The sequence below is a fragment of the Gopherus flavomarginatus genome, chromosome 14 (assembly GCF_025201925.1).
Source record: "Gopherus flavomarginatus isolate rGopFla2 chromosome 14, rGopFla2.mat.asm, whole genome shotgun sequence".
NCBI classification, from domain to species: Eukaryota; Metazoa; Chordata; order Testudines; family Testudinidae; genus Gopherus; species Gopherus flavomarginatus.
Window position 1 is genome coordinate 32,629,987 of NC_066630.1, and position 25,511 is coordinate 32,655,497.

General features: G+C 42.9%; 1 protein-coding gene across 1 annotated transcript in view; it reads left to right on the plus strand.

Annotated features, from left to right (window-relative positions):
- Positions 1-3,756: 3,756 nt before the first annotated feature.
- SLC6A2 (solute carrier family 6 member 2) overlaps positions 3,757-25,511 on the plus strand; it is a 112,481-nt gene continuing 90,726 nt past the window's right edge. The window contains exons 1-2 of the mRNA XM_050922700.1: positions 3,757-3,912; positions 6,009-6,321. Coding sequence (XP_050778657.1) covers positions 3,883-3,912; positions 6,009-6,321 — 343 coding nt within the window. The 5' untranslated portion in view covers positions 3,757-3,882. The remainder of the gene's footprint in view (positions 3,913-6,008; positions 6,322-25,511) is intronic.

Below are 25,511 nucleotides of genomic sequence, written 5' to 3' on the forward strand. Positions count from 1 at the left end.
TTGACCATATAAGGGCTCCCCATGTCTGTACCCGTAAACAGATGGGAAGGAGGAAGCAGTTGGCGCCGAGTCAGGAGATCACTGCACTGCCCTTCTTGGTGACCAGAAGAGAATGGGCAATATTTATAATTCATGCAGCCCTGGAGAGGCCCTCTTTCATTGAGATCAGACAACACCCACCCATGAATTGGGTAAAAGGGCTGGGACTCCCTCTTGACCCACTATGCGCATTATGCTAGTTGCCTTTTCCTTTAGAGGGGGGGAAAGGAAGGAATTGTTCCCTCCTCACCACGCAGGCAGAGGTGGGGTGGGTTTGGGTTTTTTTTGTTTTTTATTTTTCCCTTTCCATAGCAGTTCCAGGACCTGGTAGGATGAAGTAGGCAGTGTGACGGGTTGGATCACAGAAACCCCCTTGGGAGCTGCCAACCAATGTGCCAAGACTACTTCTATCCCTGCTTTACCTGCCAGCTCAGGACTCCAGCACCCTGTCTTGCCGAGCCAGACACTCTTGTCTACTTCAACAAAGACCCAGAGTCTAAATGATTTGCCCCAAAGCTGCAGATTTACCTGAAAACAGCTCACAGAAGTGTGCTTGTCTTTAACACTCAGATGCTCAACTCCCAATGGGGTCTAAACCCAAATAAATCCATTTTACCCTGTATAAAGCTTATGCAGGGTAAACTCAAATTGTTTGCCCTCTATAACACTGATAGAAAGATATGCACAGTTGTTTGCTCCCCCAGGTATTAATACATACTCTGAGTTAATTAATAAGTAAAAAGTGATTTTATTAAATAAAGTAGGATCTAAGTGGTTTCAAGTAGTAACAGACAGAACAAAGTAAGTTACCAAGTAAAATAAAATAAAATGTGCAAATCTATGTCTAATCAAACTGAATACAGATAAGATCCTCACCAGTTCCAGAATGTTCCCTTTTACAGACTAATCTCATTTTAGCCTGGGTCCAGCAATCACTCACACCCCCTGTAGTTACTGTCCTTTGTTTCAGTTTCCTTTAAGTATCCTGGGGGGGTGGAGAGGCTCCTTCTTTAGCCAGCTGAAGACCAAATGGAGGGGTCTCCCAGGGGTTTAAATAGACTCTCTCTTGTGGGTGGAGAACCTTTCCGCATTCTGTTTAGAATCCAGTCACAAAATAGAGATTTGGAATCACATGCCCATGCATGACTCAGGACTTGCAGGCAGCAGTCATTACCCACATGCTACCTTGAATGTCCTCAGGTAGACTTCTTATGTGGATTGAAGTTTTCCAAGCTCTTTTGTCTGTTAAATGCCTCTTGATTGAGTACATTCCTTCCCCAAGAAGTGACCAAATGTTCTAACTAAGGCTACTTAGAAATCAAGCAATTATATAGCCAATGTTCATAACTTTGAACACACAAATAGTGCCTGCATACAACTAGGATGAACATAACCTTTATATAGATATGTTACATGGCATATGTAGCAAAACTCTATTCCAGTTATATCATACATACATTTATAAGCACCCTCACCCTATAAAGCCTTACGGGGTACACTGTCACAGGCAGGTTAGATTATAATGTCACAAATTAAGATGCAAAACTTGTGGTGAATGTCCAGTGCAGGAACTTGTACGGAAGAGATATGGTTATCGAAAACAATGAATTGGAAACGGAAGTAAAAAGGAAGCATCCCTTAAGGGATCTGAGTAAGAGAGGGTCTAAAATTCCTATGTCTCATGCAACAGGGAGCCAATCCTCCTCCTGCTTTCTTAGCACTTTAAACCTCTTCAAAGAGGAGGAGGATGGGATCTCACCAGCAGGTTAAGATCACGTGGAAATGATGGCACCAGGTTGAGATTATGTGGAAGTGATTAAGAAAATGATGATGACCTGCACTTTACAATTTATTGCCAAATATCAGATATTTTAAGTTAATAAAGTTGGCTTAATGAACCTACAACGATTGCCTCCTGACTTTCTTGCAGCATAGCCAGACAATGAATGATTCAGCCCTGAGATACATTGGACCCCAGCATCTAAATGTCTCTTTGGACAGGGAATTACAGTGACACAAAATATCCCAAAGCCCCTGCTTCATTTTTGAGGTGAGGAAGGGCTGAAGCCACCTAATACAGCCCCAAAGGCAATTAGTACTAGCTAGGAAGGGGTTAGAGTGGTCAGGACATAAACTGATGTAGCATCTCTTGGGGACCCTCCTAGATCCTAAGTTAAAATGGTCTTCCCTGAGCAGAACCCTCAAGGAATACATTGGTTTTTCCCTTCAAGACTTCAACCTCCCCACACCCACCCCTGTTCAATCTCTTCCCAGCTTGCTATCTGTACTGATCTTTCCCCAGCCATTAGCTCTATTCTGGAACACTAAACACTATTTTGTATTAGTGATTAAGTTTCAATTTATGCAATATGCTACTTCCTTCCTGTCCTAAAATTGGTGGCTAGGGTTGCTGTGTGCAACTTCAACAGCTCCCGCCTTCCATCCCAGGGGTGGCTCCATTTATAGTCTGTATAAGATCAAACTTGTAAAGGAATTTAATACCTTTGGGGATGAAAGGCAATGTATACATAAGGTATTCTTATTTCTTTTGTTTCTTCACATTAATTACTTTTTACATGTAAAAGCTTTGGTTCTAGAGTGCAGGAGACAAGCTTCATTTCCATTACAATTTTAGTTGCAGTCAGCCTTTTGATATTATCCATTGACTACTGGCAAAGTCATGATCATTTTGGAGGTATCCAGTTTATTTTCCTAAAACGTTAGCTGGCAAGTATGTTACATTTACACAGTGTTTGTCACGTTCTTTTCGAGCAGCTGGGCCACATGAGGGATAACAGCCTACTACTGCTTCCAGCTAATAGAGCTAGTTTTTTAACCAGGGCTTTGTAACGGAGTCCGGAGCTGGAGCGTGGAGCAGCTCTGGAGCAGTGGAGCCACAGGTTTTTGCCTGGAGCTGGAGCAGAGCCAGATCACAGCTCCAAAGCCCTGTCTTTAACTCCAGTGGGAGACATCTGTGCTATGTTGCTAGGCCATGGATTCAGACCCTGCTGACAATCCACATTGTGGGGCTTCACACAAGCAAATAGCCCAGCTGCCTCAGTGGAAATTTGGAAGCATAATGCTAAATCTAGACTACTTTTATGCCAATGCAAGACGGTTTTCGGTGCTCCAGCCTACTTTTAAATGTTAGAGATCTCAGGGCAATTGAACAATTAAGGCCAACTCAAAAGCAACCAAAGGCATTCACCCACCCGACGCGAACAAAACCCACCTCAAGATATGCCCTAGCTCAGAGTAACATGCAACTGCCTGCCATCTTGCTCTGCCCCACTGAGGTTTCTTACCACACTTCATATTCCCTTCTCCTGCCTGTAACTCAAAACTGCTGTCAGGCCCCATTAGGCATAACAGTATCCAGACAGATTCAAGATTAAGCAACTTTTTAAAAATCCAATTGAGACTTTCTTACCTTGAGGGTGCAGCAGATATTACATTAGCCAGATTGCCCACACTTTCCACCTAAGAGCAATTATCACATATATTGAAAATAAGTGGGGGCTTCCTGGATTCTTCCCCCGCCCCCAATCTCATAAGAACCAAGATCAATCCCCCTCCTCCCTTCCAATTCCCATTTGTGGGAAAAAAAGGTGTTCCCATCTGCTCCTAGCAAGATTTTATCTTGTTTGTCCGGAAGGGACCAGCCAAAGGGACAGTAATTCAATCACATGAAGAGAGGGAGTTAAAAAGCTCCTTGGTAGATCGCCCGCAGCTTCTGCTTCAGGAGGCATTTCCAGCCCCAAAGGAAAGAAGGACTAGTGTGGTAGACCCCAGAGAGAGCGATCCCTCCTTCATTACTGCCCCCTGCCCCCCAGCTGCCAGGACATGGGACAGAGCCCTTCTCAGGGTCATCTGGTGAGTTTGCCAGCATGTTTGCTTCTGGGCGCTGCAAGGTGGGGCTGGGAGTGCAGTTTCTTTATGACTAGATTAGAAGCAGGGTTTGTTTTTAATCCCAAGGTGCAGATGCTCCTAACTGAGGGGGGAAGGGGTTGTGCACCTGCTCTGAGTGTTGTTGGAGAATGTGTGTCTAGAGCAGGTGATTGTTTCTACGGCAGCATGTGTTGATAGGTTCTAGCTGTAGTGGGGGGCGAGGGGGCAGGGTGGTGGTTCCCAGGAATGTGTGTGTGGTATGTGCACCCAGCATGGAGCATTCACAGAGTGCGGGCCATGGAGAGGTGTGCGGGGCTAGGCTGTACTGGCATGGAGTAAATGTGCCCCTTCTGTATAGCTAGTGTGTGTTGTAGAGGACATTGTGAGCATATGTAGGCTCTATAAAGGCTAGTTGTGTAGTATGTGTGTGCACAGATGATGGAGTCTTTCCAGAGGGCACCTGTGCAGTAAGGTACTGCATGGGGCAGTGTGTAAATTGGAAGCATGAGCAATATGTCTGGGGGTGTGTGCAAGGGGCAGGGAGGAGTTGTGTGTGTGATTTATTCTGCCAGGCTGAAGGCAGGAATTACAAATATCTAGGTGCCATGTGTTCTCAGTGTGCTCTAACTCTGGAGAGTTTCGGCAAGTGTTGAGATGCCATGCCTAGATCAGGGGTAGGAGCCAAGGCACAGCTGAGGATCACATAGGTCTGGGATGAGGGATTTACATTCCCAAACATTCCCCCTCTCCCAACCGGGCTCCTTTCTCACCCTCTAAACTCAAGGAGGTACCTGAAATGCCTTGTCAGGTCACGCTGGCATTGTCACAGTGCAGCTGGCACCAGTATATTATAAATCCATTCCCAATGCAGGAGGAGGCCCCCCCTCACTGGGGGAGGCATGTACGCAAGTGGGCCTGTGACCTGACCTAAAGTTGGGCAGCGGCAGGGGCAAGGGCTGCTTAGCGGAATCACTGGGGAAAAGGCAAAAAAGTTGGACCCTGCCATGTTTGGCCCTACCCCCAAATTCCACTGCCTAAAGGGAGAACAAGTCTAGTCCCTGCTATGGGGGTGGGGAAGGAATCACACCCCTGCCCTAGATCCTGATGCAACAGATCAGCTCTGGAGAACTCCCTATCCCCCTGGATTCAGACAATTTCAGACCCCAGTTCCCCTAATTCTGTCCCCTAATTCTACTCCTCTTACAGGGCTTCCTCCTGCAGCAGGGCTGCGAATACTCTGACCCAGGGGCGCTGGTTCAATGGCTCTCAGCCCTCTCTAGACAAACTGGAAAGCCCGGGTCCCCCTTCAAGCCCGGGGGCGCTGCAGCACCCCTAGCTCCAGCACCTGTGCCCCGATCTGGCACCTGGATCCCACCGGATCCAGACAGTCCCTGGGCGAAACAGAGACCAAGTCTAACCACCCCTGCTTCGGGCAGGGGGGGTCCAGCCGCCCATGCATCGTGGTGCCACAGCGCTGGCACCGTCCAGCTCTGGCGTCCCCGCTGGATCCAGCCCCCCCGCTTGCCCTGCTCAACTACTCGGCGCTGCCGGACCAGGAGGTGCCGCCTCTGTCCGAGCTCCGGCAGCCGAAAGTTGGCCGGCCCCCGGGCGCGGCAGGGAGGAGACGCAGCGGGGCCAGGCTCTGCCAGGGCGGTAGGACCGGGCGCCTGGCTTGGGGAGGGGGGGAGGTTGTGGCGCGGGCGGGCGGAGGTTTGACATTTTCAGGTGCAAGGGGAGTGGCTGGGGCTGCTCCCTATTTAGCCAGCGGGACGTGGAGCCGGCAGCCCCTGGAGCGCCCATGCCAGGGACCCCTCGGCGGTGGGTGGCCTGGGCACGGGTCCCGCGCCTCACCTAGGCAGGGGCAGGGGGCTCGGGCTCGCCGCGAGCCTGGCAGCCGGCGCTCCCGGGGGGAAGCGGGCCCGGAGTTTGGGACTCTAGGGACCTGCTCCGTCCCGCGCGGGATCCCCCGGCTCACTTGCAGCCTCAGCGCGGCGTCCCCAGCATCGCCTCCAGCGGAAAGTGCACTTCCGTTAGCGCCTTCTCCCCCACCCCCTCCTGAGCTCTCTTTCTGGGTGTTCAAGGCGAGGATGAGCAAACGGAGCCAGCCCGAGCGCAGAGTGGCGGCGAGGGCTCCCGCGCAGGACTGCTCCGGCCAGCCGCCGCCGCCGCCGAGGAAGGACGTGGAGCTGCTTCTGGTGAAGGAGCAGAATGGGGTCCAGTACACCAGCAGCAGCCTCCTGCCCGCCGCCTCCAGCCTGCGCTACAGCGCCGAGGGGCAGCCGGAGCGGGAGACCTGGGGCAAGAAGATCGATTTCCTTCTCTCGGTCATTGGATTCGCTGTGGACCTGGCCAATGTCTGGAGATTTCCCTACCTCTGCTACAAAAACGGAGGGGGTAAGAGCACAATTTTACTGGGTCTTTCCCATCCCCGGGGCTAGACCGTAGGGCAGTATTCACTTCCCAGAGTTTCCAGCCTTTTTTTTTTTTTTGTATTGCAGGCTGGCTGAAATCAAAGCTGCGCTGAGTCTCTCTAGCCTTTCCTGGCTAATAGCTATAGGGCACTAGGGCAGGGAGTGCTCCCTCCTCCACTCTAGAAACCCTCTTCCCTTCCCTGCAGAGCATGGTTCAGAGCTCCCTTGCAGTTTATTCCACTGAAATCGATCAGATACGAATTACACACGCACCCCTCTGAGTAAAAGTTTTGAACTGATGCTACTACTGTCGGCAGCCACTTTAGTCCTTTAGAGCTGGTTTTATGTAAGTTGGCTAGTTTTGCAAAAGATCTGAGGGAAGTATATGGGGGCAAAATACCTGTGAATAGTAAAAGAGCATCTGGAAAAGTTGTAGCTTGGCCAGTGAAAAGTTTCTGAGGGAGACACAGCTTTTGTTCTGGATTTGATTTCCACTATCTAGTGTGCAGTTTGAGGGGTTTTTTTGGTTTTGTGTTGTCTCCAATGGGCAGAAGACTTGTCAAAAAATGAAAACCCCTTCTGCACATCAAAAACAAGCCAAAAAACCCACCTTAATCATATTCAATTCAAATAATCTAGCACATCTATTCCAGGACCTTAAACACGAGGCCTCTTTCATCCCTTGTGAAATTTAAGGTGCTGCTGGTGGTGATACTCCATTGCACAGTGTGTGTGGGGGGGGGCAACACCATCTGTGGGTGCCTACAAATCACACATAGAACAGACCCCATATACCAGATGGAAGACTGTTTGCCTGAACGTTCAATGCTCTGGGTAGATGGCTGGCTGGATAGAAAGCATGTACTGTGAGACGCAGCTATTTATGTCTCGGTGATGTGGTTGCTTGGTGATAAAGACTAACGGTTTCACATTTGTAGCATAAAGTCTTTCTTTCCTATGAGAAAATACATGGTGCAGGAAAATCCCACTCCATGTAGATAGCTGCAACTGAGTTGTACGGTAGGTCATTGTATCTTCACTATCTCTTCCTTAAAACTTAAGCTGATAGCAGTAAGGGCTGGTACTTCAAAACTTAGCCTGCTTTAATACCACCAAATATTTGGAGGTGGGGGAGGGAGATCAGGTAAACCATACTCCTGCTACCCATACAGATGTGTGCCAGCTGTTAGCAACTGAAAAAAATAACCCCCAAATACACTTTGATTCAATCCAAGATAGCTCAGACATGCCAAGATACTGTGGCGCCATGCACTGCCGCTTTGTAAGGAGACAGGTAGGTGACCCTTGAGGTCTATTGCAGGTGTATCAACATCACTATTCATGCCATTCTACATGTATCCACTATTTGGAGAGCTTCTGTTTACTTGACATTCAGTGAACAGATTGTATTTTATTTTCAGGGGGAGAGAGGCATAGTCCCCGTATTTCACTGTAGAGAAACAGAAAGAGGTAAAGTCTACAATGATCAAACTCATTTCCCCCATGATTCTGAGTCACTTCCGGTCAGATTCTTCCCATTTTCCTTAGTAGTCTGATAGTAGTTCAGGCACAGGGGGGACAGGATTCTGCATCTTCCTTCATGTTCTGTGAGCTCTCTGTTAGCTGTTTATTGTAACTTCAGCCAGGGCAATTTAGACACAGCTAGCATGATTTTCTGGAAAAAAAGTGTGAGATAGCTGCTGGTATTTGCCTGGCTTTTTAGAGGATTCTTTCTACTGGACCAAAAACTCCCACATGACTTCTTAAAATTATATTACCCAAAAACTAAATCAGAGGGTCAACTGTGCTGTTGAACTCTCTGGAAATATACACAGATAACAGAGCTAGTGTACTCTCCCATAGAGCACCCTGCGAGCTGCCACTCGGAAGCTTTCGCTCTTCCCACCAGCAGGAGAGTGAAATCAGGGTTATTGCTGAGAGGCCCCTGAATGTTCGGGGCCCCCCAATGCTAACTAGATTCTTCAGAAACTCAGAGCAGCTCTGCTTATTGGTTTGGAGACTGCAAACGCTATTTTGCTGCCTCTGCTCCTCCACCTTCCTCCTTCACAGTCAGCCTTCCCTTTTCCCTTAACACAGTCTTAGCAGGACAGCTCCTTCTGGCCCTTGAGGAGGTTTGTTTTTGCTGAGGGGGAAAGGATGGGTTGCCATTAGTGCTCAGGCGTGTCAGCTTCTGAGAGGAGGGCAGTCACTTAGCCAGGGCTTTTCTTTAAGTGCTGTTCTCAGCATGGAAGGTAACCAGGGAAGGGCTGCCTCAGAGCCTTGGTTAAACTGCAGTGCTTAATCACACCTAGATACTGAACATGACTTGACTGGATCTATGCCGATTGCTAAACCATGGTCAGTAGCGTGTCAGCTAATAGTGTTCAGACATGGCCCCGTTTCTCAGTACAGCTCAGGCCCGAGGAGTGGGAAACAGAACCACAGAGTGGGCTTGGCTACTACCTTCTGTCTAGTCTCACTCGACTACAATTATCTCTCTGGTATCTGAATGCTTTTCCATCCACCACCACCATGTTTGATATAGGCATTGGGCTTGTTTGATGAGGAAGTAGAAGTCTCTGTCTCAGCGAGTTGGGCAGAGGAGACTAAGGGTGAGTGAACCTGCTTTAGGTAGTTTCAAGCCAGCTCAGTGCTTTGCTGGGGTGAAGTTTGGCTGCACATTTGGACATAGAAGGGTTCTGGTTTTTCAGGTGTTTTCCCTGCAGCAGCAGAGGTGCTGAGGAGTGCAACTCAATGCAGAGAAGAGGAATGCCTTCTGGGTTTCACTCCCTTCTCTCCATCCTTGAGAACCACAGGTGTTCTCAAAGGCTTGATTTGCAAATACAGCAGTGCCTGTGAAAGTTGCTATTGTAGGCGCAAAACAATGGCAATGCTGCTTTTCTCTCACTGCTGTAGAAGAGAATCCCACTAGCATTCAAGTGAGTTTTGCTGACTCAAATGTAGTAAAGAGTTTGATCAGAGAGCATAGATATATATAGAGATAGATAGGGTGACCAGATGTCCTGATTTTATAGGAACAGTCCTGATATTTGGGGTTTTGTCTTAGGGTGCCTATTATCCCCCTACCCACACCCCCATCCTGTCCTGATTTTTCACACTTGCTGTCTGGTCACCCTAAGAATTTAACCGCTGGCTTACACATCCATTCAGGAGATCACACACACACACACACAAAATGTGATTCGAAAAGCAACCAAAAAAAGAAGTGATACAGTTATCAAAGTAGCTTTTGGTTTGGCTAATCAGTTAGCCAGAGATGCGGTATCCACTTGGATTCCTGGAGTTGGCAACGGCACCAATTGAATAGAACGTTCAAGACTTTAAAAATAAAATTTTAAAAAATCATTTAGGGTTTCTGTTCTCCTCTTTGATGTTTAAAAGGGTCTTCTTAAAGGACCTGACTGTACAGGGGAAAGAGTGAAACGTTCTATACATAGAGTGTACCAAGATCTACAAAGTAAATAAACAGAGCTAGGGCCGGTTATAACACTAGTAGACAAATGTGATTAAGGCTCATGTTCCTATAGTCGAGGGAGTGGCCTGCAACAAGTTCTCTCAAATTCCAGGGCAGAACTAACCACTGTTTTTCTTCTTACGGCTACATGTGATTTTTAGATTCAAAGTACTGTGATATATTGGTGAACAGAATTATATTCCCAATCCAAAATCTGTAATCAATAAAGGCAATATTAGGGGCTCACTGCACACAGGAATATCCAAGCACATGAAAGATCCTTCCTGAAAGTGTTATGTGGAGGAAAATCCCCCTATTACAATGGGAAGGGGGGATGCTGTGTGAGTGCTGTCTGGGTTCCTGTGTTATTCTGAATAGGTTAGACATTATCAATGAAAACACCGCATACTAGAGCCTTTCCAGGCTTGTAAAGATTAAGTTGTTCATGATGTCAAAGTGAGAGTACTTGTAGGAAGCAACATGCTTTTTACAGGAGGGAAGTCTGAATACTCACCGGACTCACCTCATTCAAAGTGGAACGTTACAAGGATGTGTATGTATATACATACCCACCTCTTATAAGCCAGATCCTTGAGTTCCTTTGTCAGGCAAACTCCAGGGACTTTCCTATGTAAGAACTGGAGATATGGCCCTTTGTGGCTAGAACCTAAAGTTCCACACAAAGACAATTTCCATTAGCCTGAATGGGAATAGCGCACATGCAAGGAGTGCGGGGACATATAATTGGTTGCTAGTTTGTCACAGTGTGCAAGTCCATAAACTGCATCACTGGTGTTAAAAATAAATAAAAATAAAAAATCTGTTTGTTTCTATTTTTACTAGCTCCCAATAAAATAACAACAACAAAGAGTAAGAAGGACTCAGCTATTCATTTAATATTCTAATATCCATTTAGATTATTAAATGAATAGCTAGAAACATCTGTGTTTTTGGCATATCTTGCTGAGTTACTCCAATGGGATTTCTGCACACAGAGATAGAATGTAACCCTGCCTGAGCAACTGTAGCGCTCCAAAATATCCTGCAATAAGTCATTAAAAAGCAAAGCAAAATGAAAAAAAAAACTTTAGTGAGATTTAAAAAGTCTGAGTGTTCATTTTTATTTTGCTTACCTGTGGTCACTGATTTTGCTTATCTTGCAGGTGAAGGCATTCAGTGTCTGCCAGAATTACAGTTTGAAACAGGTCAAAGATTTATTTAAGAGGAAAATTTCAGTTCAAATATATTGGTCCTGAGCTGGCTCTCATTGATTTCACTGAGTGCAGGACTAAGGCCATTGTATATTATTCTAAGCTAATTTACTCTGTGACAGTGAAAATTACATACAGATACTGCAGCTTCCGGCAGACAGACAAAATGATACTCTAGAGCTGGGAGGTCCTTGACTGATTCTAAACTGGTTTGGGCTATCAGAAGTTATTGTGAATTATTTGTACTTGACTAGCCTTCACAACACAAAAGAAAACTATAGTTTTCAGTAGGTAAAGTGTGAAATGCCTTGATATCAAGTATGCCAGTTTTCTCTGATTTCCCTATGCTCATAAATTCTTGAGCCTTATTATAACTAATTTCTCTTATAAACCTCTGGCAAGAAGTTTTGTTTTTTTTTAAACGCAGTTCCTGGCTTTACTTCTGTATCTAAGGTCTGATCACTCTTCCTTAATGAGGTAATATCAACGTACTTAAGTCAAGTCTGATGCCTGACTTCTTATACATTTCTCATGAGCCTGCATTCAGTGGGATGTTTTCCGAGTGAGGATTGCCAAATAGAGCCCCAAAGAGTTCTCCAGCACATCTAGTTGCTTTAAAATTAGATTCTCAGAAACTTGGAATAGGAGTTATATTGGTAGTTTAGAAGGTATCTAATATCCCAAACTGATGCCAAATGAAGTTGAGCAACTACATGCTGAGTAATGACTGGTATGATTCATTAGTGTACTCCTTGTGGATGCATGTAAGGTGATACTTTGCATTAATTAACAGAGCAATTACAACATATTCTTTTCATATGTATTCATTTTTAAATGTTTTCCTGTAGTTTGTAAACAAAATGAAATGTGACCTAGGATATTTTGAATTCAATTTCTAAGAGAAAAGACTTGTTACACTATCATGCACTTTTTGTGATCCAACTATTTGGTAAGATAGATCACGTTCAAACTTTTCATTAGGAAGCATGTAATTGTCAGATTAGTCACCAGATCCTTATTATACCACAAGAGTCAAATTAAGCTTTTCATACATTCACAAAAAAGTCATATACCTGAGGAACTGTTAAAATATGTATCATAACAGATATATTTTAATCTCCTCAGAGAGGCTTTTTCTCCTCAGTGTTTTAGACTGATTGATTTCCAGGTCTGTACCTATCTATATTTCGTTCAAAGCACAATTCACACCAACAATCACTATATTTTAGCAGAGAAATGCTGCACGCCATTAAAAACCTGATTATTCTACTTTTTGTGTCACATGACAGTAACCTATGGAGTATTGTCTTCTGTATTCCCTCAAAATTATGTAATCAACATCTGAAGTAATTTCAGTCAATTTCACTGAAAGCTCTACCCTGGAGTGGGCCTCACTGAGCAATAAAAAGTTTGAATTCAAATGTAGTGGTTAAGTTTGGTTTCCTAAAACTTGGATACTCTGTATTATTAGCAAAGCTGTGTCAAGCCAGTGAACTCCCATAGATCCTGCAAAATGTTATGCCTGGCCCTCTCTGCAATGTGTTCATAAGCCTTTGGTCCCAATGTATCATGTAAATGGCAGATTTGAAAAAAAAAATCACAGATTAAGGGATTGCAGTGTCCCCACCACATGACAACATCCCCTTCTTTTCAGAGCCACAGGACCACTTCTTCATTCCTCAGCCCCTGCTGGCTGGCCATCAGTCCTCTGCCATACACACAGCCAGCTCTTCTCCTAGCTAACCAGCATTGCAGCTGACAGAATACTGGTCATATGCTTCTCACAATCTCCCTGCTGCTTCTCTTCCACTTGACCATCAGTCTTGCTACCTCACCAGAATGGTGCCCCAGAATTGCAATGTCCCAGGCCCAGGCCTTGTGGGGTTATAGGTGAGTGTAGCCCTGCTTACTTGACTTACATCAGATACTTAATAGATGTTGCCAGTATCTGAGAAGGAATAACATTCTTCCTGTCTCAAGAGATCAAAGCCCTACCTATTCTAAATTGAGTTTCTGACTTCTGAATTCAGGGCACTCTGAAATCTCACATAAATGACAAGTATTTATAGTAATAATAATACAGTATTACTGACCCCAAATGTTCAAAAATCATGAGTCAGGCTAATAAAAAATCGTGAGATTGGCTTTAAAATCATGAGATTATGTAAAAAATAATAGATTGGGAGTTCTTTTTATTTGCCTTCTGCTTTTTGAGTCTTTAGGGTGCATGGGAGGGAGGGTCACATTTTGAAGCTTTCTCCACAGTCATGAGGACTAGAAGTTTACTTTTTCCTCTAAGAATGAAGCCTGAAATCATCACGCATCCACTTGACTCCTGAAGCTTGGGCTTTAAGGAAAATAATTATCATGAGACTCATGACAAATTCATGAGAGTTGGCAACACTGGTAATACAAACTTCCAGTTAAATTGTCTCTGAACTGAAAACTTGCATCTCCCTGAACTGCTTCCAGTGGGCTGTAGTTTGATGTTCAACAGCAGGTTAATGATAGTGAAATGTTTTAGGGCTGCATACTATTCAGGATTATCTTGAGGTCTGTAAGACTGAGGGCTGGTCTACACTACGGGGGAAAATCGATCTTAGATACGCAACTTCAGCTACGTGAATAACATAGCTGAAGTCGAAGTATCTAAGATCGAATTACTCACCGTCCTCACGGCGCGGGATCGATGTCCACGGCTCCCCATGTCGATTCAGCAAATCCGTTCGGGTTGGTGGAGTTACGGAATCTATATAAGTGTGTTCGGGGATCGATATCACTCTAGATGAGATGCAATATATCAATCCCCGAGCAATTGATTGCTACCCGCCGATACGGCAGGTAGTAAAGATGTACCCTGAGTAAGGCAGACCAGATTTGCCACTAATAAATCCTTTTTCTGATCTGTTTGGAGAGATGCCCCAATCCACACTCCCACAGAAAGAAAATAGTGGTGTTCTAGGAACTACAGTAGGTGCTAAACACCTTTCCTTAATGCAGTGCTTGCCATATAATAAACAAGGTTAGTGTTACTGTTGGCAGATTAATCAGTGCTGCTGACAGAATGCAGATGTCCCTTTCTAACAATGCTGAAGGGGACTGAAGGAACAGATCATGCACAATTAAGGATTAGAAATCCATTGATACAATTTCAGTAGCATCTACCGCAAAGATGGGCAAAACAGCACCACATAACAATTAAAAGTGGGTGTCATTTGAAAGGTTTGGTTCATGTTTTCATTTTCATCCCCTTGTGCTTCTGCTGGTTTGGTGTGGAAATGGGAGTGCTGAATTATCACCAGAAAGCCTATTCTCATCATATTTCTAGTTTATCTGAAGAGGGAAGTTCTAAAAGTCACATTAGAAAGACTTCTCTTGTAAGTATAGCAGCCTAGTGAAGCAGACCCAGGAGTTCAGTGTAGTTTAAGAATCCTAATTTTTGGATACTTATCCAAGCTGAAATGCCAGACTCATTCTAACTGATCGCTGTTTAAACTCTTATTGAATTCAGTGGGAACTACAGAGGCAATGGAAAGCAGAAAAGACCCCTAATGAGAATAACAGACCCTTTTCACTGCACCTGCTGAAAAATTTTAAGAGACAGCTGAGGGAGGGAATTCATGCTGATCTGCCCATAGTGCTAGCCTGGTCTACACACAGTTTTTGACCAGTTTAATTTTTTTAGTAAAAAATAAGTCACACCCCTAAGAGAAATAGTTATAGCTTCATCCACACTACACATTGCATTGCTGTGTCAGTATAAAGATGGTTATAGCATTATAGAGTATTCTGCTTTCCATGCAGTATATCTATCTCGATAAAGCACCTTTGTACTGATATAAATGTTGGAACCCTGCATGGATACAAAATTTGTGTCCATATCCGATCTGCAAAAATGATCTGTGGATATCCGCAGATTTGCAAGGTTTTAGGTATAAAATTTGGATCCACATCCATCTGTGATCCACAGAAATGGTCCACAGATGTGGATAGCTGCAGATATAAAGTGGATATCTGGATCTGCAGAGCTCTAATAAACTGTGTACACACAAAGGGGTGGGGGGAGTGAGGCTTGAGGGAGGTGTAATATTTTAACTTGTGTTTAAATAAGCCCTGATTAAAATCAGTCTGTCATATACTGGTCCACTTGCTGCAAATTTTAATGCAGGCAAAAGTTTCAAATCATTGCAAGTAGTTTTAAGAAGCATCACCTTTAAATGAACAGATTTAAAATAGAACACGTCTTCATCCTTCCACCACTTGGTTGAGAGTGCATTAATGGCTATCACTACTAGTGCCTTTGCCCCAATTCACTGTCTGATTAAAATGAGTAAAGAACCTTTAGGAATCTAGGGCAAAAGTACTGAATTCCCTTATTGGTTTCTCTCATAAACACCATAGCATTAACATAGCTAGGGTTATTATGGACCTATTTTCTCTCAAAAGCATGGGGGGAAATGGTTTGTAACATGCACATTGATGCAAGTTCCTATATTTTGAGAGGCATCAGAGTCATTGTAAAATATTGCACTGCAGGAGACAGGGTCCGATAAAAGACATTTTTCAATAACCATTTTGCATGAGTACCTTCTTGGACATAGCACAAGTCCAGATCTGTTGACTAGTTCTTCCTCATTCCTAGTGTTTTCCGTCTCCTACACAGCATTCAAATCATTCACACAGCAGATACAAAAACATGACATGAGATTTTCCAGGGAATCTTGCATTGAAAACAGTCAAACCTTGTTTCTGTTACTTTGGAACTAATACTAACCCTGTCACTGGAGCACTGAGTGACAGTGAGCAATGTTAGTAGAAAGTTACTCAGGAGAAGATGAGGCAGATCTTGATCACCCTAGATGCCCACTCAAATCAATGAAGCTGCTTGGGTGAGCAGGAATTTATCCTGATTTAAAGAATCAGTCCATTCTTACTCTGGCAAAAGTCTCTATTTATTCACATTGAAGAGATGCAAATACACTGATTTTTAATCCAAGATTTTATGATTTTCTAAAAGAAAGAGCCTAATCCAGTTAAAAAGCTGAGACTCTTCCCTTCCCAGCGATACAAATCTCAAATTACTAGCCAAGGTGGGTCACTGAAGCTTTAATCTGTCATGAATCTCGTATTTAATCTTGCTGGTCCTGCATCTCAGAACTACATTTCTTTTACGGTGGGTTGTGAGTGGGGACTTCCACATCTGGAAATGGAAACCTTTCTCTGACACGGTATTTAGTCCCTGTTCAGGGGGGAAATAATCTGACTGAAATGCCTTTGACCTGAGCACTGATTGAGGAAAGACTCCAGCATTGGCCCTAAGGTTGTAGTGGTGATTGCATCCTCCAGCTTCCCCTCCACATGAGGTCTGTGGTCACAGGATCCACACAGGCCACTTATCTGTTATCTGTGCCCCCACATCACCACCTTCGCCCAACCACCATGATGTGCAAGAAGATCTTGAGTCCTCCCTTTTCTCTCTCTCCTCCCTGCATTAGAAATGTGATGGTTCCACTGAATCTTGGGTCTTCCATGACAGCTCAGGAAGGATTTCATCCCTAATGACTAGTGCTGCTGCATTATTCCCTAAGTTAGAATACATGTTCCACATTAAAGGCATCATGCAGACATTTTCCAAGCTTGGCTGCTTAACAAAACAAACAAACAAAAAAATCCGGCACTTGAATCCTTATTTTAGGGACAAAATCTAATTTCTAGAGGTGCTGAACGTTCACAGCTCCCACTGAAAGCACTGGATAGATATGATGCTTGAGCTGCAATTGCTTAGCACCTTTAGGCGGCTTATGTGCCTGGATATAGGATTTGTCTGCCTAGCTTTAGCCTTTTGAAAGCAATGGCCTTGTTCCTTAAGCAGTAGCACCAGAACCACAAGAGAGCATTGCCTGCATTTTGGTATGTTGTTCTTTTGTTATTTATTTATAGCTTATGTTGGGAAGGTCACAGATGTGAACTTCTCAAACTAACGTACCTTATCAGCATTATTCACTATTTTATTTTCTATTGTCCTTATCTTCCCCCCTATTCTATAATTAAATATGCCTTGCAGTGTCTCTACCAAAATATAACAGAGGTGACAACACATTACCCTGAGATTTAAGGACTACAGTTCTGAAGCAGAATCTGTCCAACAGAGGACTGTCTGTCTTACTTATTTTCATCCAAAATGACATTTCAAAGTTTCCAGTGGAAGAAATTCCATGAAACACAGTGACATAAAATTCAGAAGTCAGGTAGAAATGGACAGTTAATTATCTTTTGCCACCCCTTAAGCAGTTCTTTATGATCAGAGCTCTCTGATTGTTGGGAGAGCAGTGAAGAAAGCTGCCTTCATTGTTGACTTGCCTTTCACTAGAAGATGCTCATTTCCAGTGCTCCCAATCTTTGTCTAAATAGTCATGAACACAATCATTCACTTGCAAAAATATAGACCACTGCTGATGCTGTTCTCTTGCTGTGTATTAACTGGTTTGCTATCGTTTAGTTATCACTGTTGTTCGAGTTCAAACTCTACCTTTTAAGCATGTGTAAAATAGGAATCCATCACTATCAGACTGTTATTAGACTATGTATATAGTATATGCCTCACAGCCTGCTGGTATAAACTCCTTCCTTAGATCGTGCTTGTCACATCAGCATAACAAAGAAACCTTGGAGCACAAGAGCTGCCTATTGGTTTGATTCTGCCCCACTGAAGTCAATGGGAGTTTAGATTTTAGTGCTAGAAAGATCAAAGTCTCACTCCCTTATACATTTTTATCAGTGCTCTGGCGGGGGGAGGAAGCAGGTGGCAAGAATAGCCCTTGATTTCCAAACACTGAAATTAGGAGCAGGAACCTAGGTTAAAGAACCACATCTTACTACAGCATCCTTAGGTTGAGTAAGAGTTGTGTGTGTCGTCGATGTGCTGGGAGTAGAGGTGGTAGAAAACTACATAGAATTCATCTTCATATGAGCCTGCAGAATTGTTTGAGCCCAACAGTGGGTCTTCTGGTCCATCAATGGCATGGACAAATGTACTCTATGTATTGTCAATGAAATAAGCTTTTATCTTGAGCTGATCAAACCTGAAGAAAAAAATAATCAAAGGTTTGCTTAGGACATTTTTAGAATGGGTCCAATGTGGTACTACTGAAGGAGAAATGTCTTTTTAAATGCAGGGGGAAAAGAAGGATTGGCATTTTTCTCTGATACTCACGCTGTTCTATAAAATGTGAAACAGACCAAAACTTTTTTTAGACCACAAGGTGGAGCAATAAAACCTTATAAACGGATAATTAATGTAAAGTCAATGTACTGTATTTAAATAGCCAGAACATTTGGAGCTCATCAGACAACTGTATAATAATGAAAATGGTCTTTCACAACTGGCTCTTTTTCTTGAATCTTCTGATGCACTTCATATATTAGAACATTCTAGGACTGGCACCTTTCAGTGCTGCCTAATTGCACCCATGAGTTGGCTTGTGTAGTAATGGTGATGGGAACACTGTGCAAAAATGAACAGCGTATCACTCAAATTAACCAGCCATTGGTCCATTTGAAACAAGGCTAACATAGAAGTGGAGGCATATCCCTTTATTGGAAGGAAGGAAAAGGGCAGAGATGATTTCTCAGAAGAGTTTAAATCTTAGAGGGTTACCTGTGCAACCTTACAGAACTGTTTTAAAAATGGACTGAACAATCCACATTTCCATATTACATTCACTACTGCAATCCTAGAACACAGAACCACATCCTGTGTTTTTTACAATATTAAAGCTTGCATCGCCCTCTCACCAGGTCTCAAAGTCTGATCCTACTTGTGCATGACAATCTTTCAAACAGCTGGGGATACAAGTGAAATGTTTGCTTTGATGAGAGAACAGTTAAATAAGTTGGAGTAATTACAATATTAGAAATTTTCACACAAGTGTTATAGAAACGCAAGGATAAGAAGTCGCTAGCTGAATCAGAACTACATTTGTTGCATGACTTTTCATCAGGACACGGGACTGCAACTATCCATGGATGTTCAAAGAGACTGATCCTTTGGAGGATGAAAAACTTTTGTGCCCCACTGTTAGGAGATTAGTAATGAAATTGCTTCAAATGCACATTTTAAGATTTATGACAAAATCAAGGAATTTCATGTGCTAAGGGGTGCATTTGTGTCTTATCTAAAGAGAAAGAAGTAAAAGGCACCAGTACATGAGATCACTAGGGATCACTAGTTGAGGAGAACGGGGATTTTATATTTGTGAAGAATTTGATAATTTGCAGCTTGTCTGTAATTTGTTACTGGTACATATGTAGTTTTGTATCATTATTTTAAAAATCCATAGATCCATGTTCTTGTTCTTATATGTAAAACAAAAGGGAGAAACCCTGGCCCCAAGGAACTCAATGCAAGATTTTCATCAGGGCCAGGATTTCACCCCAGGTAGCTGACTTGAATATCTTAAGCGCTTTTGAGTAGGCAGACTTCCAGAGGAAGGCAATAGAAAAAAGTCTTGGTACTAAGCCGGTGCAGAAGATTTTTCACTTTGTAAGAGCTAGTCTTCACTCAATACTACGCCCTGTAAATAATGAACAGAGTATTAGATTTGTATAAATTGTGGTTCTCATTAAAGGCACTAGATTTAAACTAACTCCATAAAGGTCATATTATGGCCTATGCACTCCTTTCCTGCACTGCACAGAGCTTTCTTATTACAGATCAAACCTCACCGGGGAGAGCACGGCAGCCTCCATGGGGCTACTATTTACCTACCTGGGCAGATGGGTGGGGAGTGGATGGAGTTTTGACTCTGCCCCGCTCTCCCACATGCCAGCCAGCACAGCAGAGCCAGTGCAGGGTGAAGTAACTTGTGCAAAGTATTCAGGGTTCTAAATGATCACCATTTTATCATGAGAATTATGATGCATTAGGGATTTTACCTAGAGTCCCAGCTCACACAGACAAGTGATTGGGAGAGACTCTCAGCTTTCATTCCAAACTATAACGAACTTTCTAGCCCTCGTGGTTGTAAAGGAAAGTCTGAAAATGTGAACCTAGTGTGCTCAAAAGGCCAGAAGGCAAATAAAAAGAACTCAATTTTTTTTAAAAAAAAATCTTGTGGTGTTAAGCCAAACTCATGATTTTCTGGGACCTGATTCATACCTTTTCTAATGTTGGGAACACTGGGTATGTGGCTGGCGCAGATTATTTCTCCCCTGAAGCTAGCAGGGGAAGCCTGGGATCAGACTCTGAGTCGTAATTTGGTCCCTCCTGATTTAGTCCTGGAGTCACAGTTATGCATTGCCTCTTACAAAGGGCTGGCGACAAAGACAATGTCTAACCCTAAATGAACAGATCTGGATTTCTTAGAGTTCACTTAATTGTTTTCTACTTTTGCCCTACAGTAATGAGGTATAAAGAGACTAGAAGTAATAATCAATGAGAGGTTTCCTTTTTCTTCCGCACAACACAGTACAAACACTACCCAGGCAACACTGATCTACTGTAGAGTACTGTGCAGTCATAGCATGAAATTTGCTTTCTGTTTTCCATGTAAAACTTTAGATTGGAAATGCCTTGCTTTCAAATTTTATTGGGTCTTCATTTCATCTTAGCAGTGAGTTATTATGGGCCCTGATGTCATTTTCACATTCTTAGATGGAATTTCTAGCTAAGAGGCCCTGGACACAGTGGCAGTGACAGAATGAGTATAGGCGAATTTGGATGGAGGGAGAACTAGGCTTCTATGTTTGTTGCTAAGGGACTAATAAGACAATCTATTAAATAAAAACAACTGAAAAAAAACCTTTGCTTGTAGCCTAGATAAATCCCTGTGTGCCTGCGTTCTCCCCTCCCAGACCGAGTGGGCAAAGAAAGGATGAAGTTTAGTGTCTAGCCATTCCAATGCACCAGCTAGAATGGTTGAGCTAATGCCGCGATTATTGTAACTTGCTGTGGTTTAGACCAGAACCAAATTACTACCCTTAATCCCTTTGGATGAGGGGAAAGGACAGTGGCAAGATAACTGGGCAATAAGGTTTCAGGGATCCAGTCTTCCTGTGGCAACTATTGGGGTGTTGCAGTTTACACAAGACTTTTTGCTGAGAACCATGCCGTAAGGTGCAATCTATCCCAAAGATTCTTAGTTTTTCAAGGCAGGGGCATCATCTTATAGGTGCGTTGCATCTAGCATGTTGGCAGTGCTACCCTATCATACATAATAAATGGGGCTCCTTGAAGCTTTCCTATTGTGAGTGCTTTTCAATAAAAATGAGCAATATTCTTGTGAAATTCTCTAGTTTCCCACACAGCTCTACTTGAAAGATGGTCAGATAAAGAATCTGCAATCAGCTGGAATCTACTCTGATTCAGTGATTTTAAAATCATATAGTGGTCTGAGCTGATAGTGCCTGAAATCTTTTAAAATAAATGGAGAACATTTTTGTCTTCTCCAAGGCAGTTTGGGCAACAGCAGCTGTTACTGTAATGGTAAATTTGGTGCCAGCATAATCCCTTATGTAAATCACTGCAGCCAGAGAGAGTTTACAAACAAATTAATTTAAATATTGTACAAAGTCCTAGTTAGCCTCACTTTAGTAAGGTATTGATTATAATTAGCTATGATATTTTTCTTTATTTAAATCCAATTGCGCTAGCTATTTTATGGGTTCTTAGTTCTATAACACAAAAAATAATTCAACTGTAGACATTTTTCAATATTGTTGGCAAAAAAATATGCACAATATTTGGTCTAGAGTGTGTTTCATCAGTTGCCCATACTGGTATCAGCAAAAACATTGGTCCTGACAACTCTACTTATAATGACTGAGAGCAAAACAACACCTTGATTTACTGGGATTCTTACAGGTAGGAAATTATAACTATCATTCTCTACCAAGACAAAATATTTTCCTTGGCTGATAACAGAAATTTGAAGGATTCTGCTGTGCCAGGAGTGCAAGATATTTGCTGTACTTAGATATTACAGATAGACCTCTAGTAAAACCTGGAAGGACAGGGGGTGTTTTGATTTGGTCATTCAGTCCAAAAATTGGACTTAAGATAGGATTAATCACTGAACAGTAGGACAAGTTTTAAGTGTGCCTCATGATGTTTATACTTTCTCTAAAACTCTGCTAGAGAAGAATCATTTACCTCCCATTGGTTTGTACATTAACGCTCTTGAAAGCTGCCTGGCACTTGTCTAGAGCTGATTTAAGATGTCTTGAGCACTTTGCTTCACTTTGGTACAGTTATGAATCTCATGCTGCCTAAGAATAGCCTAAAAACACCAGTGGGTGTTTGCATTTGGGGTAGTTTTTTGTTTTGTCAAATAACTAAAGACAACCTGGAAATAAAAAACCCAGTCTTTAAATGTGGCTGCCTCCATGTGAAGTTGCTCTGGGAAAAAGAAACTACATCACTCCTTTAAGCTTGCAGAATGACACAGTATTAAAAATACTGCCTCTCAGCTGCATAGCTTTGCAGTGTATGCTAATGATTGTGAATCTGCTAGAGCAAATGCCCTAAGACAGAATCTGAGTGCCCTGCACAGGAGCATCAAGCTCATGTGCAAACAGGGCCCAACATTTTTATCAAGCATGTGGAAGTACATCAACACTTATTGCTAATATATTTTGTGGCTGACACACAGATTGGCAGAGTAGTAAATAATGATTCAGAGAGAGCAGTAGTACAGAGCAATCTGGATCACTTGGGAAGCTAGGCCTGTTCCAACAAAATGCCTTTTAAAATCCAAAGTTCCACAGCTAGGGACAAGGAATGCAGAACATTTGGAATGCAGTGACTCTGAAAATGATTTAGGGATTGTAGTGGACAAGCAACAACATGAGCTCCTGGTGCAATGCTAAAAGAACAGGAGTACTTGTGGCACCTTAGAGACTAACAAATACTGTGGCAAAAAGGGCTAACATTCTTTGTTGTATAAACAGAGGAGTTGTGAATAGGAGCAGGGAGGTGATTTTACCTTTGCATATAGTTTTGTGTTCAGTTCTGATCACATTTTTTAAAAGATGTTGAAAAATTTAAGCGTGTGCAGGAAAAGAAACACAAAAATGTGGTTTTTTTTAAAAAAAGGCCTTATAGTGAAAGACTTAAATAGCTCAATTTGTTTAGCTTATCAAAAGGAAGCAGAGGTGATTTGATTACAGTGTATCGTGGGGAGAAAATACCAGGTACTGAAGGGCTCTTGATCTAGTGGAGAAAGGCATAAGAACCAATGGCTAGAAGCTGGAGCCAGACAAATTCAAATAAGACACATTTTTAACAGCAAGGGTGATTAGTCATGGAATAAACTATCAAAGGAAGAGGCAGAATCTCCATCTCTTGATGTCTTCAAATCAAGACTGGATGCCTTACTGAATGAGAAGCTTTAGCCAAACACAAGTTAAGGGGGCTCAATACAGGGGTAACTGAAATGTAATGGTCTGTGATACATAAGCTGTAAATCCCTGCTCCATCCTAGTGCCCTCATAGATGCTAACTGTGTTCTGAAGGGCTGAGAGGGGGTGGAAACCCCTTAAAGCAGCTCCCAGAGCTGGCTGGATGCAAGCTGAACTACACAAGAGCCCCCTCAGGACCAGCTCTAGCTAACTCGAGCAGAATTCACGCTGCAGGCATCCAGCAGCATCGTGGCTCTTCCCCACTCCCATAGCACCCTCGAGTTTGCAGTATCTCGCCCTATGCATCTAGAAACCACATTTAAGTTTGCATTTTGCAGCAGAAGCCTTCCTAGAAATGCAGCAATGACACTCCATTCTGACCTAACAAGTAATGTTTAAAGCATCACTTTAAACTTTCCCCACAAGAGAGCAACAACAGAGAGCGGAATTTCATTCCATTTGTACTACTTGTAATTTACCTGTCATGTTCATTTTTCATAAAGAACCAAAAGTGGGATTTTCAAAAGTATCCAACGCTGGTCTAACTTGACTCCCATTGACATCAAGGGTTAAGCTCCTAGCTACCTCAATGAGTGTTTCAAAAACACTCATCCTTGACGTAATGGCAAATGTTTAGAGCTATGTTGTAAAGAGAATACACTAGAACCACCGTGCTCTCTCTGCTGTGTATAGCATGATGCTTCGGTTTTCCAGAAATAGCCGTGTAATATTCTGACCAAAGTCACACTTATTAAAAAGCTAAAACACCACTTAGGGAAGTCAAGCACTGCACTTCACGCACTTCCTACCAAATTTTCAGATGCTTGCAGAGTCTCCCCCATGGCAACTGTGCAGCTCATAAAATGGCCCATGAGTCACAGACACATCCTTCCTCATTATGCCCTCTGTGAAATTAGTACACAAAGCCCACTGAGTAAACAGAGCATTTCAGTAGAGAAGAGGAAAGCTGACAGTCTACAGTACAGTAGTTTAGTTTACTCAATCTTCTGTAGCTTATGAAAAAGAATATTGAGAGGTGACTTGATTAGTGTAAAAGTACATTCATAGGGAGAGAATAGCAGGGGCTAAAAGGCTCTTAAATTTAGTAGAAAAAGGCATAAAAACCAAGAACCAAATGCTGGAAATTACAGCCAGACAAATTCAAAATAGAAATAAGGCACATACTTCTGACAGTGAGGGCGAGTAACCATTGGAACAAACTATCAAGGAACTTTGTGGATTTGCCATTGCTTGATGTCTTCTAGATGCCTTTCTGTAAGATATGCTTTAGCCAAACACAAGTTATTGGCCTCAGTGCATGTGTAACTGGGTGAAATTCTGCGGTCTATGATCATAGGAGGCCAGACTACATGATCTAACGGTCCCTTCGAGTCTATGAATGGTGAAAACATTCAGTCTCGATTACTCTGGATTGAGACAAACAAATAGAAATGAACAAATGGAGCCCCCCTGAGAGCAAATGAGAGAACTGTGACTAATATTCTTCCTCTGAATGGAAACAAAATGTTTCTTTAGCCCATCCTTGCAGCCAGCAGGGAACCCTCTGCATCTCGTATTATGTACATAGCTTCCTATGGAACTCCACAGAAAACAACTGCTCAGGCCATCATCTGTCTAGGGAAACCTAATATATGAGGGTCTGGTAACAGGCCTTTTAAGAAACATATTTTAACTTCTAATGTTTGCACCTGGTTACACAGATCCATGAACTGGAAAATCAGCTCTTTTCTGTTCTAATCGTCCACAAATATTTCTTATTCACAATGGGGGTGGGGGGGGAAGCCTTGAATTTGTTGTCGTTGACACAGATTTGCTAATGTACAGGTTGACAAGTTGTTTGCTTGCTGACTTTCCAAGATGTTTGGAGCCTCATTGACTTCATTCATTTATAGATGAACTTCTCTCATAGAGACTTTGCTGTACCGCAGATGATTGCAAGGCTATACATCATGTTCCCAGTACAGGGGCACCTATGCTAATGCAGTAAGATAATAGAACGGGGAAAACTATGCTAATAATTCTCTTGAGCCTCTAAGCATGTCCACTGTGAACTAGATGTTTTCAGAGCCT